The sequence below is a fragment of the Oncorhynchus masou genome, chromosome 31 (genome assembly GCF_036934945.1).
Source record: "Oncorhynchus masou masou isolate Uvic2021 chromosome 31, UVic_Omas_1.1, whole genome shotgun sequence".
NCBI lineage: Eukaryota > Metazoa > Chordata > Actinopteri > Salmoniformes > Salmonidae > Oncorhynchus > Oncorhynchus masou.
In genome coordinates, this window is record NC_088242.1 from 34,057,838 (window position 1) to 34,071,062 (window position 13,225).

A 13,225-nucleotide genomic window follows, 5' to 3' on the forward strand; every position below is an offset into this window, starting at 1 on the left:
ATTAATAAAAAAGGAAAAGCTGAAATGTCTTGAACCAATAAGCATTCAACCCCTTTCTGATGGCAAGCCTAAAGGAGTAAAAACATGCTTAACAAGTTGCATGGATTCACTCTGTGCGCAATAATAGTGTTTAACATGGATTTTTTTGAATGACTACCTCATTTCTGTACCCCACACATCCAATTATCCGTAAGGTTCCTTCAGTCGAGCAGTGAATTTCAAACAGAATTCAACCACAAAGGGAGGTTTTCAAATGTCTTGTAAAGGAAGGTCACCTATAAGAAGATTGCTATTTTTTTTATTTTTTTTTACCAGATACTGAATATCCCTTTGAGCATGGTGAAGTAATCAATTACACTTTGGATGGTGTATCAATACACCCAGTCACAAAGACACAGGCATCCTTCCTAACTCAGTTGCTGGAGAGGAAGGAAACCACTCAGGGATTTCACCATGAGGCCAATGGTGATTTTAAACAGTTATAGAGTTTAATGGCTGTGATAGAGGAGGAAACTGAGGATGTATCTCCACAATACTAACCTAACTGACAAAGTGAATATGAAGTCTACAAACAGAATGCATGTTTTGTACAAGGATATAAAGTTAAACAGCCAAAAATGAGGCAAAGAAATTAACTATGTCCTGAATGCAAAATGTTATGTTTGGTGCAAATCCAACACGTCACTGAGTATCCCTTCATATTTTCAAATATGGGGGTGGCTGGATCATGTTATGGGTATGCTTGTCATCTGCAAGGACTATGGAGGGTTTTTTTGGATAAAAAGAAACGGAATAGAGCTAAACACAGACAAAATACTAAACGAAAACCTGGATCATTCGGCTTCCAGACACTGGGAGACAAATTCCCCTTTCAGCAGGGTAACAACCTAAAACACAAGGCCAAATATACATTGGAGTTGCTTACCAAGAACGTTCCTGAGTGGCCTAGTTACAAATTTTTCTTCCGTTGGAAGATTTGGCGCATGCTGCAGTTGGCAGAGAGCGTATTTTAGAGACCGGTGGGACTTTTTTTGCAGAAAATACAGATATTGTTTTCCAAAACCAATCTTACAGGATCTTTGCAAGGATATAAAGACCGACTTTAAAAAAAAAAGCATACACGTGCCATTCATGTGCTATCCACCCTCAGGTTTTTGGCAACAGCACTTTTCAGCGGGAGCTTGTCGATTGGCATCTTACAGCCCTCGATGAGCCAATTCTTTGGATGTAAGCAACAAAACTAACATACATTATCACACAACAGGTTGAAGTCAAGAGGGGGTTCTTTGCCATCAATGCGTTCCCGAAATATGAACAGAGAAATAGACGGCACCCACAGCTATAAAAGCACCAACGCAAAACGAGTTAAACTATGTGAACAGAAAAGGCTTCCACTCTTAATGTGCAGGTGATCGGTATTGTGACGCGCAAAAGACGCTGCTGAATGTGGTGGCAAGGTGGTACGCACAACTCGTTCATTCAGCAGAACAGCAATGTTGGCCTATATGCCTACAGGAGGGAGCTGTTGAGGATGGATGGCTTTTTTGATGAGTGTTGCCTACTCATTTCAAGTATATTTGCCATTTCTAAAGCAACTAATTGTCTTAATGGTCTTTTCTTTGTAGCTATGTTTTTAGTTTTACTGGTCAAGCCACAACTGAGAAGCCAAACCTTTCGGTTGTACTCAATCTCTGACACCAGCGCCTCTTTTTCCATCTCCGAAAAGAAAACTAATCGTAGTGTCTTTTTGGGTTGCATCGTTGTATTTCATGGTACAGGGCTGTATATTCCCCACAGGCTTTAAAGGGATGATTGACCATATATGGTTAATTAGGGGCGTTTCAAAATGCAAATAGCCAAGGTCGCGCATGAGCAATGAGAATAATTGGTATTTAGCAATGGTTATGGGGTATGAATACTTTCTGAAGGCACTGTAGCTTTAAAAACGGCAAAAATTACTTTCGGTCCCAATGAAAAATACGTAGAAAAACTGTGTTTAAAACAGTCCTGATAAACTAGCTACGGACAGACCGACAGGAGTAGCAACAGTCAGTGACAGCACTGGAGACAGAAATCAGCCTGTGGAGACTAGTCACACAGGCAAGTGACAAACCACAGGGGCAGGCTATAGAAACTGAAGATATCTCACAGAAACTTGAGCAGGCTGCTAAGGTGCAGGGGCAGGCAGATGGGTAACTTAAGTGAAGAGAGCCTCCACACACTGACCGTATAGTATAGTCCACCCACTCGCAGTATAGTCAATTCCGTAAGATGAAAGCATTAAAGCAATCCTGTCTGTCTTCACAATGTAGTTCCATCCTGCGGGAGTGCTTCATAGCTGAGCCGCGGCCGGCGGGAGCAGCCCTGTCGTTACTGTTGTTCACACAGCACCGGCGACGTGCACTTGTCCACATTTAAGCAGCCGAGGGGCGGAAGCTCCTCTCAAGCTCTCGTTTCTCCGAGGTCACACACACACACACACACACACACACACACATCACAGCCATGCGCCAGCAACACCTGCAGCCAGCCCACAACCCCACTATCCCTACCTCCACCACCAGCTAGCCCCCCCGACTCACAGAAAAACACATAGCCCCTACACTCCTTTTTATTTATTTTTTTTAACCTTTATTTAACCAGGCAAGTCAGTTAAGAACAGATTCTTATTTTCAATGACGGCCTAGGAACAGTGGGTTAACTGCCTGTTCAGGACGACAGATTTGTACCTTGTCAGCTCGGGGGTTTAACATGCAACCTTCCGGTTGCTAGTCCAACGCTCTAACCACTAGGCTACCCTGCCGCCTCCCTCTCCTCTCACCCATGCTCCTCTCTGTGTGAGCCGTTTGCATATGAAGGGAGTCAAGTATCTAAACACGTCAGTTGTAAAATGTTTTCAGATATACAGTGGGGTACGAAATTGACACCCTTGATAAAAATGAGCAACATTCAAATAGCAAGCTATATTGTATGCTCCAAAAAAAAAAATGGAAATTATATTATACTAATACAATTGCCCAGAAAAATAGATTTTGTTTAACAAGTTGATTTATTTTTCTAAAAAAGGGAGGTGGTCACAATTGACACCCCTAAAGATTTGTATAAATAAAGTAGTCAAGTGTAGTATTCGACTACATCAAGCTTGTGACTCTCCACACTTGTTGAATGCATTTGCAGTTAATTTTAGTTGTTTCAAATGATTTATTACCCAAAAGAAATGAAAGCTAAATAATTTAGTGTGTCATTTTGGAGTAACTTTTATTGGCTTACATCCTCAACACCAGTGCCCCTCAGAGGTGTGTGCTTAGTCCCCTCCTATACTCCCCGTTCACCCACGACTGCATGGCCAAGCACGACTCCAACAGAATCATTAAAGTTTGCTGATGACAACAGTGGTCACCGACAATGATGAGACAGCCTATAGGGAGGAGGTCAGAGAGCTGCAGTGTGGTACCAGGACAACAACCTCTCCCTCAATGTGAGCAGGACAAAAGGAAATGATCGTGGACTACAGGAAAAGGAGGGCTGAACAGGCCCCCATAAAAATGACGGGGATGTAGTGGAGCGGGTCGAGAGTTTCATATTTCCTTGGTGTCCACCTCAACAAACTATGATGTACCACCGCACATGGACTCTGTACTTTAGTTTATTTAGTAAATATTTTCTTACCTATATTTCTGGAACTGCATTGTTGGTTAGGGGCTTGTAAGTAAGCATTTAACGGTAAGGTCTACCTGCTGTATTCTGCGCACGTGACAAATAATTTGATTTAACCTTTAATTAACTAGGCAAGTCAGTTAAGAACCAATTATTATTTACAATGACGGCCTACCCCGGACAAACCCTAACGATGCGGTGTCAACTGTGTGCTGCCCTATGGGACTCCCAATCACGGCCGGTTGTGATACAGCCTGGAATCGAACCAGGGTCTGTAGTGACGCCTCTAGCACGGAGATGCCATGCCTTAGAGCACTGCGCCCTTTATAACCCACCCCCTCTTACCTTTGAGCATGGCGTGGCCAGTGGAGCACACAGTGACTCTGGGCAGAGCACTGCGGGCCCCGATGGCGGCGGTGGCCTCCAGCAGGGCCCCGGTCAGACAGGCATACACAGAGGTCTTCTGGGAGCTGGCCCGGTACCCGTACCTAGGCTGAGCCGGGCAGAGGTAGGGAGGCCATTCCACCCTAAGACACACACATCTGGCAAAGGCTAGGAGCTTCCTGCATGGGTGGACCAGGTTGTCAACACTCAGCACATGGTGGATCTGCGGACAGAAGAGAAGAAATGTATTTATCGAGACTTTGGTATAAACAAGGTGTTAAAGTGACACTAACTTTACACACATCTAATCCTGGCAATCTTATGTAAAACGTGAAAAGATCAGAGGATGTTTTTATAATGTTGTCCAAAAACAATTTTGCATCGAAGTCTAAAGCAACAGCTTGACCTTAGAGGCCGGCCACCTCTTCCCAATTCATTTCAGTCTCTTCCAAGAGCACTTCATCTCACTCTGAAAACGGTTCTGTGAATCCAGCTGCCATTAGTAACCCCGGAGCACTATTCTGCCAGGCGGTTTCAGGAAAACCATTTACTAGCCCTTCCTCTGAGCAGAATGTCCCTGCTACTTCACAAGATCTACAGCACTCTCAGATGGTGACAATATGAAAAAGGATGGACTGGATCAAACGGTTTGAATGGAGGGCCTGAGCAGGAGCTGCACCATTGCCAGACTGTAGTTTAGGAGGTTGTCAACTCTGGAGACAGCATGATGTGCTCTGTTTGGTCAGTTCACAGACCTTTGAAGTCAGAGCAGCACTGAATACTTTCAAATCTCCTCAGGAGAGACAGCAAGACCGTTTGATTTTGTGAACTGCATGTTGGTTTTGAATGTATTAAGAAATGACTCATCCAGGTATGGTAAATGTATCTTCCAAGGGCTGACTAAATATTCACAACAGAAATCATCAGGTCGATCATGTTTCAATATCATTACTCCAATAACACCATCCTTGCCTCGTTAAAGCCACATCAACCAGGATAAGAAGACCCTCTATAACAGGGTTCCCCAATAGGAGGCCTGGTGATTTTATTTGGCCCCCAAATTTGTATGAGCAAAATTGTTGGAAGTAAGTCTAAAAGTCACTAAGAAAATCAGCTGAAAGTGATTTGAATTTAGAAAATGTTCCAAAGTATTCCCATACATGAATGGAGGCATATGTGATCGTATCCTAATGTAATTAAGGTTGGAAATTATTCTGTTTTTGTCAAACACTATTGGCCCGCGGCTGAATGCAATTGGGGACCACTACTCTTTAATACTTAGCAAGTCAATTAGCTGCTTCTCATTTCTGCCTCTATTTCATTGCCACAGAAAACTACATATCACAGCTTATACATAAATATACAGTTGTCTGAACTGTTCAAGAATACAAGGACAACTCTGATGGTCAGGGGCTACAGTGTGACACTTTATATGTCTGGTTAGTCTCTTGTCCTTTTTAACCAGACCTGGGTTTAAATATGATTTAAAATCATAAAAGATACATTAGCTGTACTTGATTGATCTTGCCTCTTGCAATGGCACCAATAGTCTGCTCTATACTACAGCTAGTCAGGTACAGTATCTCAGCATAAAGATAAATAAGTTGTCCATCCAGACAGTGTAAACCAACCGATCCAGCGACCTAAGTACAGACGAGTATGTCCTTCTCCTACTAAAGCGGTTAGAACATGAGAACAATCTGAGAGAACGGCGTGCAGTCATCCACTCTAGTCAAAGTCAATAACTGACAAGCCTATTTTATATTGTCTTTCAGGGTGACAGAGAGCCTCTCCCAAACTCCTGTCCACCGCTCTTCTGGTGTCTTCACAAGGTAATGTTTGTATTTCCTTCACTGGATGTCTAGACCTTTTCCAGCATTAACTAAATATTTTAATGGCAAGGCCTCATCCTCTTATCTTAGAAAGCAGAGCTGGCTTGGGCCTACTGAAAACAGCAATTCATGCGGTTTAGAGAGGCTGATAGCCACCATATTTACTTCACCAATACCATAATACTGATTGACTACACATAGCACAGACATGTAGTACTGACACTCCACAGTGGTTGGGAAAGGGTACGGTGGCTGGACATGCAGTGACCCAGACCCCGCTACTGTCGGAGATCACACACACACTGAATCAAGGTATTTGGGGAATGGGTAGACAATAATAATGATGATGATGATAATGCTGTCTCCACTCCACTGTGATAAATTACTGTACTGTAAACCTATGCTTGAAAACATAACAATATAGCTAAGTAAAATTACAAAGAGGCTGAATATCCAGATAAAAGGAGTGACGTTCTTCGTAAAACAGAACTAAGTAACTAGGCTATGTAAAAGGCTCAGGGAAAGATCCAGAAGAATGTACCGTTTAGTCTCCTGGAAACTATTAACATAAAAAAAACTTGCACTGCTCTTATCCTCTAGGATAGATCATAATCCGTTGAATTTCACAAGTAGCTGTTTACGAGTCCAGGGGCAGACCCTCCCCCTACCCAGTGATGGAAAAAATACCCTATTGTCATACTTGAGTAAAGGTAAAGATACCTTAATAGAAAATGACTCAAGTAAAAGTGGAAGTCACCCAGTAAAATACTACTTGAGTAAAAGTATAAATGTATTTGGTTTTAAATATACTTAAGTATCAAAAGTAAATGTAATTGCTAAAATATACTTAAGTATCAAAACTATGAATAATACATTTAAAAAAATCCTTATATTAAGCAAACCAGACAGCACAATGTTCTTTCATTATTTTTTTACGGATAGCCAGGGACACACTCCAACACTTAGACATAATTCACAAACAAAGCATTTGTGTTTAGTGAATCTGCCAGATCAGAGGCTGTAGGGATGACCAGGGATGCTATCTTGATAAGTGTGTGAATTTAACAATTTTCTGTCCTGCTCAGCATTCAAAATGTAACGACTACTTCTGAGTGTCAGGGAAAATGTATGCAGTAAAAAAAAAAAGTACATGATTTTCTTTAGGAATGTAGTGGAGTAAAAGTAATCAAAAATATAAATAAAGAGAAGTAAAAAATTATGTAAGTATTTTTGGGGGTTAAGTACTTTACACCACTGCTCCTACCAAAAACTGTACACGTTTGAACAAGTTCAGGCTTAATTGTCGTGTGTGTGCATGTTGTGAGAGTGCGTGAGCGAGGCGACTTACAGGTCCAATGCAGCCGTTTCTCAATATCAAATCATTTCTGTTTAACAATTAAGTTATTGTTTTCAATTAAAATGTAACAGAATCAAAAATAGCTTCTTAGCAAAGAGCAAATCCTCCTCCAACTATTTGCTAGGACTGTCGGAGTGGTCTGAGTGAAAACGAGCCGGTATTGGCAGAGAAGTTTGGAACACTTTCTTATTGGTCTAATAACTAATTAACCAGGCTGGCCAAAACTCCATCCCACCTAAACAGGCAGACATTTCAGGTGGTGGTCTTTTCAGGCGGCAGGGTAGCCTAGTGGTTAGAGTGTTGAACTAGTAACCAGAAGGTTGCAAGTTCAAACCCCCGAGCTGACAAGGTACAAATCTGTCGTTCTGCCCCTGAACAGGCAGTTAACCCACTGTTCCTAGGCTGTCATTGAAAATAAGAATTTGTTCTTAACTGACTTGCCTGGTTAAATAAAAAGGTAAAATAAAAAATAAAAACAGCTGTTACACTAAAAGGGCATTATCATCACAGAAACAATTATTCCAACAGTGTGGACTGCACTGGGCAAGACAAGTTTTTGACTGCACTGGGCCTTTAAAAACAACAAGCTATTATTCTAAACCCCAAACAAATTGCATGAGAAACCCTAACTATGTTCTGGTGTAGCGTCACATTGAGTAACAGAGCGTGTTGAACCCCACAGCCTAGAGAACTGTAGGAGTTGAGAGAGAAAGCAGAGTTTGGTTCCCTCCAGACTCCAGAGCCATCCTGGAACCCATTATTACCAGGCAGAGAGAGGGTGTCTCACTGGGGCTCCCAGCACCACACCAGCTCATCAACTCGTTCTCATGTCTTATCTAGCTGGCCCTCTACTACATTTTGCATACTTACAGTATTCCAGATATCCAGTAGGCTACTTGTGATTTCTTAAGTCTATAGTGTACAAGACAAAGTAACCTTTCAATACAGTCCGGTTTAGTACTTAGCAGACTAGAACCTGCAATCTTTTTTTTTCTTCATACATTTACTTTTTTTTTTACCCCCTTTTTCTCCCCAATGACAATCTTGTCGCCTTGCTGCAACTCCCCAATGGGCTCGGGAGAAGTGAAGGTCGAGTCATGCGTCCTACGAAACATGACCTTAAAATCAGTCAGCTTAACCCGGAAGCAAGCTGCACCAATGTGTTGAAGGAAACACTGTTCAACTGACAACCAGTCAGCCTGCAGGTGCACGGCTCGCCACAAGGAGTCGCTAGAGTGCAATGAGCCAAGTACAGCCCCCACGACAAAACTTTCCCCTAACCCAGACGATGCTGGACCAATTGTGTGAAGCCCTACGGGACTCCCGGTCACGGCCGGTTGTGACAGTCTGGGAACGAACCCGGGTCAGTAGTGACACCTCAAGCACTACGATGCAGTGTCTTATACCACTGCACCACTCGGGAGGCCTAGTCACCCATCTTCTAATGAGCAATGTACCTATTATTACCCTTTAAATGTCACGAACATATCTGCCACATACACTACATACACCCAAAAGTATGTGGACACCCCTTCAAATGAGTGAATTCATCTATTTCAGACACATCCGTTGCTGACAGTCAGTAGCGGTGCGTGGGTAAAAATCACCCCCCAACCCCAATTTTGTTTTAAGCCATATTACAACCTGGGTTGTGATAACTGCATTGCTTGCTCTATAACCTGTTAATTTACATGCCTTGCGACCATGATATATAGGCCAAGACAGTGGCATAATAAATTCAACCACACCTTTGATGTATCACCAAACCAGATAGCAACCACTGTCCAGCAAAGTCCACAAAGCATTTTGTCTGTGTTCATGCAAGTAGAAAAACATGTTGGCTCACCCTACTTGTAGAGAAACACCAATGCCATCCTCTCCTTCATGTTGATGAAACAGTATCACTCTGTCATACAGTACACAATTGTTTTTTTGTTGTCCTAGACTACTTGACTAAAATGCTTGCTTGCTAGCTAAACTTCCATTCATGGGCAACGTTAGCTAGTTAACATTAAAGGCATGAGCTCTGTTTTTTTTGCGCAGGCTGGACACACTTCAGTCTCTCACTTACAATTTCCCGGCTGCATCCCCTTTGTGTGGCCATAATCCCCCGAATACATTCATGCATTTTGTGGCCAGTGGCCGTTATAATTCCCTTGTCCCCGCTGTGTGCCGAAGCACCACTCACTCACTCACATGGTTCTGTCATGTGATCGGGTCTTTCTCACAGGCTACAAGTGAAGACCGATACGTCGGGGACAACTATGCGCATCCTTATCCAATTCCGAGGAGCATATTGGAAGAACTGTCCACATTTACCATTCGTCAGCCAACAAAAGTCGGCCTAAACGAACAGCAAAAGCACGAGCCTACATCAATCTATTATCCCCCATAGGAAAAATAAATAAATAAATCACCTATTCTTTTATGTGCGAGAAATAAATATTCCAAACATAGTCTGGGACAGTTGTGTGATGCGATAGTGTATTTTTATGCTAGTGGTTGGAATCTATGAGGCTGACACAACAGAACGTTTAGCTTAAAATGTTGATAGCCTAAGTTTATTTCTTCACATTATAAGCAAGATTGTTCCATTAGAAAACACCATACTCAAAAGTGACCACAAAAATCAATTAATGCATATAATGCTTTTATTATAAAAAGGTGCATTTTTAATGGTGAAAATTCTCTTCCCCAAACGTGCTGCGTATGTATGCCAGTTAGACTCAACACCCATTGTAAAGCGGACTAATGTGCCTTATTTTAAGATTTATTTTGGCTACTTTAGTTGTGATACAGACAAAGACGTGGATGTCGATTAAGGAAGCCCCCCGCACCGCTCTAATTCAGGGGGGGTGAGTTAAATGCATTAGACACATTTCAGTTGAAGGCATTCAGTTGTACAACTGACTAGGTATCCCCTTTTCCCTTACTGCACGCAGAGACAGAGGTATCCATAGGATCTGAACGAGCTTAAAAATGACTCATTTTCCCTTTAACAGAACAAGCTGTTAGATAACACTGATGTTGGAGACACCTTCCTGAAAATCACAGGGATAAGCACTTGCAGTGGGCGTAACGCACATTTTACGTGACAGTTAACACCCTACAATTTTACACATTTTGCAAATGGAGCAAAGACAAAATGCTGCCGTTGAAAAGCAAATTTCCTACAATTCTACACGTATTTCCATGGAGCAGAGAAAGATTTGCAGTTTTATAGCTAAATCTCAGGCTATTATATACATGTAAAAAAAGAAATATTGCCATTTTACAGCTCATGTCCTGTAATTATAAACATTTTCACCATGGTGCGTTCATATGCTACCTGGTGAGGGGGGCTTCAAGGCAAAGTTAACACTATATGTTCATTTAGTAACCTACTTGGTATGTCTAATTAAAGCAAGTCTCTGATAACAAGTGTGTGGGCCAATCATCTCTCCACCCATGCAATATGGCTGCCCACTAATGTCCCCTGAGACTGTGGGAAGCTGATGGAACATGCCACCCTGGGACTTAAGACCACTTGATCCTGGTCATTAACCAGCTATGCCCACATTTGGCATGAGAAACCTTTAGAAAATACCCTTAAAATGTCAGCTTTCTTTCTGTTGAAACGCTTTGACACTTTGTTCACACTGCAACACAGAATGTCACACAATATCCACCATAAGCCATTAAGTTTCAGCTTTTCTGTTCAAATTATATATTCAGAATTCAAAAGCCTATACTAACCCTGACCCCAAATGAACATATTTTCAATTTTTTTCACTTGTGTTTTTGTCTTGCAACCTCTATCATCAGTAGCTGTGTGGCAGGAGGTGAAGACATTTACCTAAACACAGACCCTTAGTCCATCCACTTAATTCAAGTGGGAAAACTCATCCATTCCATGCTTTGTAAGCACCTAAGTGATTCCATGAACAAAGGACTTCCTTACACATCAATGCCTTTCATCAATACTTTGTCAAATGAAATGCACTACTGTAATTAAATTAGGTACAACGCCCTTCGATACGTTGAACACTATTCCCTTGACATGGTGGCGATATAGATTATTTGCGTAATCATTTTAGGAGGGGAGATAATTCCTTTAGTTTCCATGGAGCGATTGAGGAGCCGAGGTTCTGGTTCAGATTGCATAAGTACTGCCACCATGTGGTGAAAGTACACTAACAGGCTAGATCACAATGCTGAATAAAGGAGCCTAAAATCTGCTGATAAAATGAACTGATAAAGCATAAGGAGTATCAGGCTGAGGCAATACCTCCAGTATACAGCCTCACCCTAACGGTGTTCACTGTTCATAAACACAAAACCACATTTACCAAAGTAAAAGGACATGAAATCTGACCAAGAAATCTGCCTTGGGCCAGTTCTTTCACAATCCAAGATCTCAAATGCCAGCAAAACATGAGAAGTCGTCCAAAAATACTGCCTGTGGTCACTAGATGGCACCCAATAGCAGCCATGCTGCTGGCTTACGAGAACTCAGTTTCCACAGCCTGTGCTCTTGTAAACAACCATCCATTCAATGAGGTACTAAATTCTATTTACTAAATCAAATGACTTGTAAAATCGCTCTAGTAAAAAGCCAACATATTGTACTAGAGGGAGATTGTTACAGTGCTTTCAGAGAATATTCACACCCTTGGACTTTCTTTTCATTTTGTTGTGTTACAAAGTGGGTTTAAAAATTGAGTTGTCCTTGTTTGACAACGATCTACAAAGTATTCTGTCAAAGTGGAACAATAATTATATTTGTTAACAATTCATGAAAAATAACTCATGTCTTGATTAGATTAAGTATTCAACCCCTTGGAGTTTATACATGTTAGAATCACCTTTGAATCGCTGCCAAAGTTAATGAGCTTTGTCATATTTTTTGCAGTACTACAGTGCTCTGTAGTAAACAGGATGCATGTTTTCGAATATTTTTTTTATTTTGTACAGGTTTCCTTTTCACTCTGTAAATTAGGTTAATATTGTGGAACGGTTGTTGATCCATCCTCAGTTATTTTACCCATCACAACCATTCAACTCCGTAACTGTTTTATTGGCCTCATGGTGAAATCCCTGAGCAGTTTCCTTCCTCTCTGGTAACAGAGTTAGGAAAGAAGCCTGTATCTTTGTAGTGACTGGGTGTATTGATACACCATCCAAAGTGTAATTAATAACTTCACCATGCTCATAGGGAAATTCAATGTCTGCTTTTTTACCCATATAGCAATAGGTGCCCTGCCTGGTGTTTGAATCTGTGTTTGAAATTCACTGCTGGACTGAGGGACCTTACAAGTAACTATGTGTGGGGTAAAGAGGTCATGATTCAAAAATCAAATTAAAACACATTGCAAATTGTTAAGCATATTTTTACTCAACTTATTTAGGCTTGCCATAACAAAAAGGGGTTGAGTACTTACTGACTCAAGACATATCAGCTTTGCATTTTTTACAAATTCATAAACATTTCTAAAAACATAATTCCGCTTTGACATAATGGGGTATTGTGTGTATGCCAGGGCCAAAATCTTCAAATCCCCCATTTGAAGGGGTCATAAGTATTTAGACAAATTCACTTACAAAATTACATTTAGTCAAAAGTTTAGTATTTGGTCCCATTTTCCTAGCACACAATGATCACATCAAGATTGTGACTCTACAAACTTGTTGGATACATTTGTTTTGGCTGTGTTTAAGATGATGTTCTGCCCAGTAGAAATGAATGGTAAATAATGTACTGTCATTTTGGTATCATGTGAGTGACGAGGAACTGCGGGGCTCCAGTTCATGAGGTATGTAATGACTAAAGAAAACACTGACCAAGGGTGGAGGATGAGGAGGATACACACCCTTAGGGAGTAGTTTAATAAACCATATTCCTCCAGCCTCTAACAAGGTTTTTTTACTCTCAATGTGGAGCACACACACACACACACACACCAAAGCTCTCCACAGGACATGACAATAGGGATGTTCTTTCTGGACCTCACGGTAG

General features: G+C 41.4%; 1 protein-coding gene across 1 annotated transcript in view; it reads right to left on the reverse strand.

Annotated features, from left to right (window-relative positions):
* plce1 (phospholipase C, epsilon 1) overlaps window positions 1–13,225 on the reverse strand; it is a 57,898-nt gene that overhangs the window by 44,268 nt on the left and 405 nt on the right. Inside the window, exon 2 of the mRNA XM_064952909.1 lies at window positions 4,003–4,264. Coding sequence (XP_064808981.1) covers window positions 4,003–4,264 — 262 coding nt within the window. The remainder of the gene's footprint in view (window positions 1–4,002; window positions 4,265–13,225) is intronic.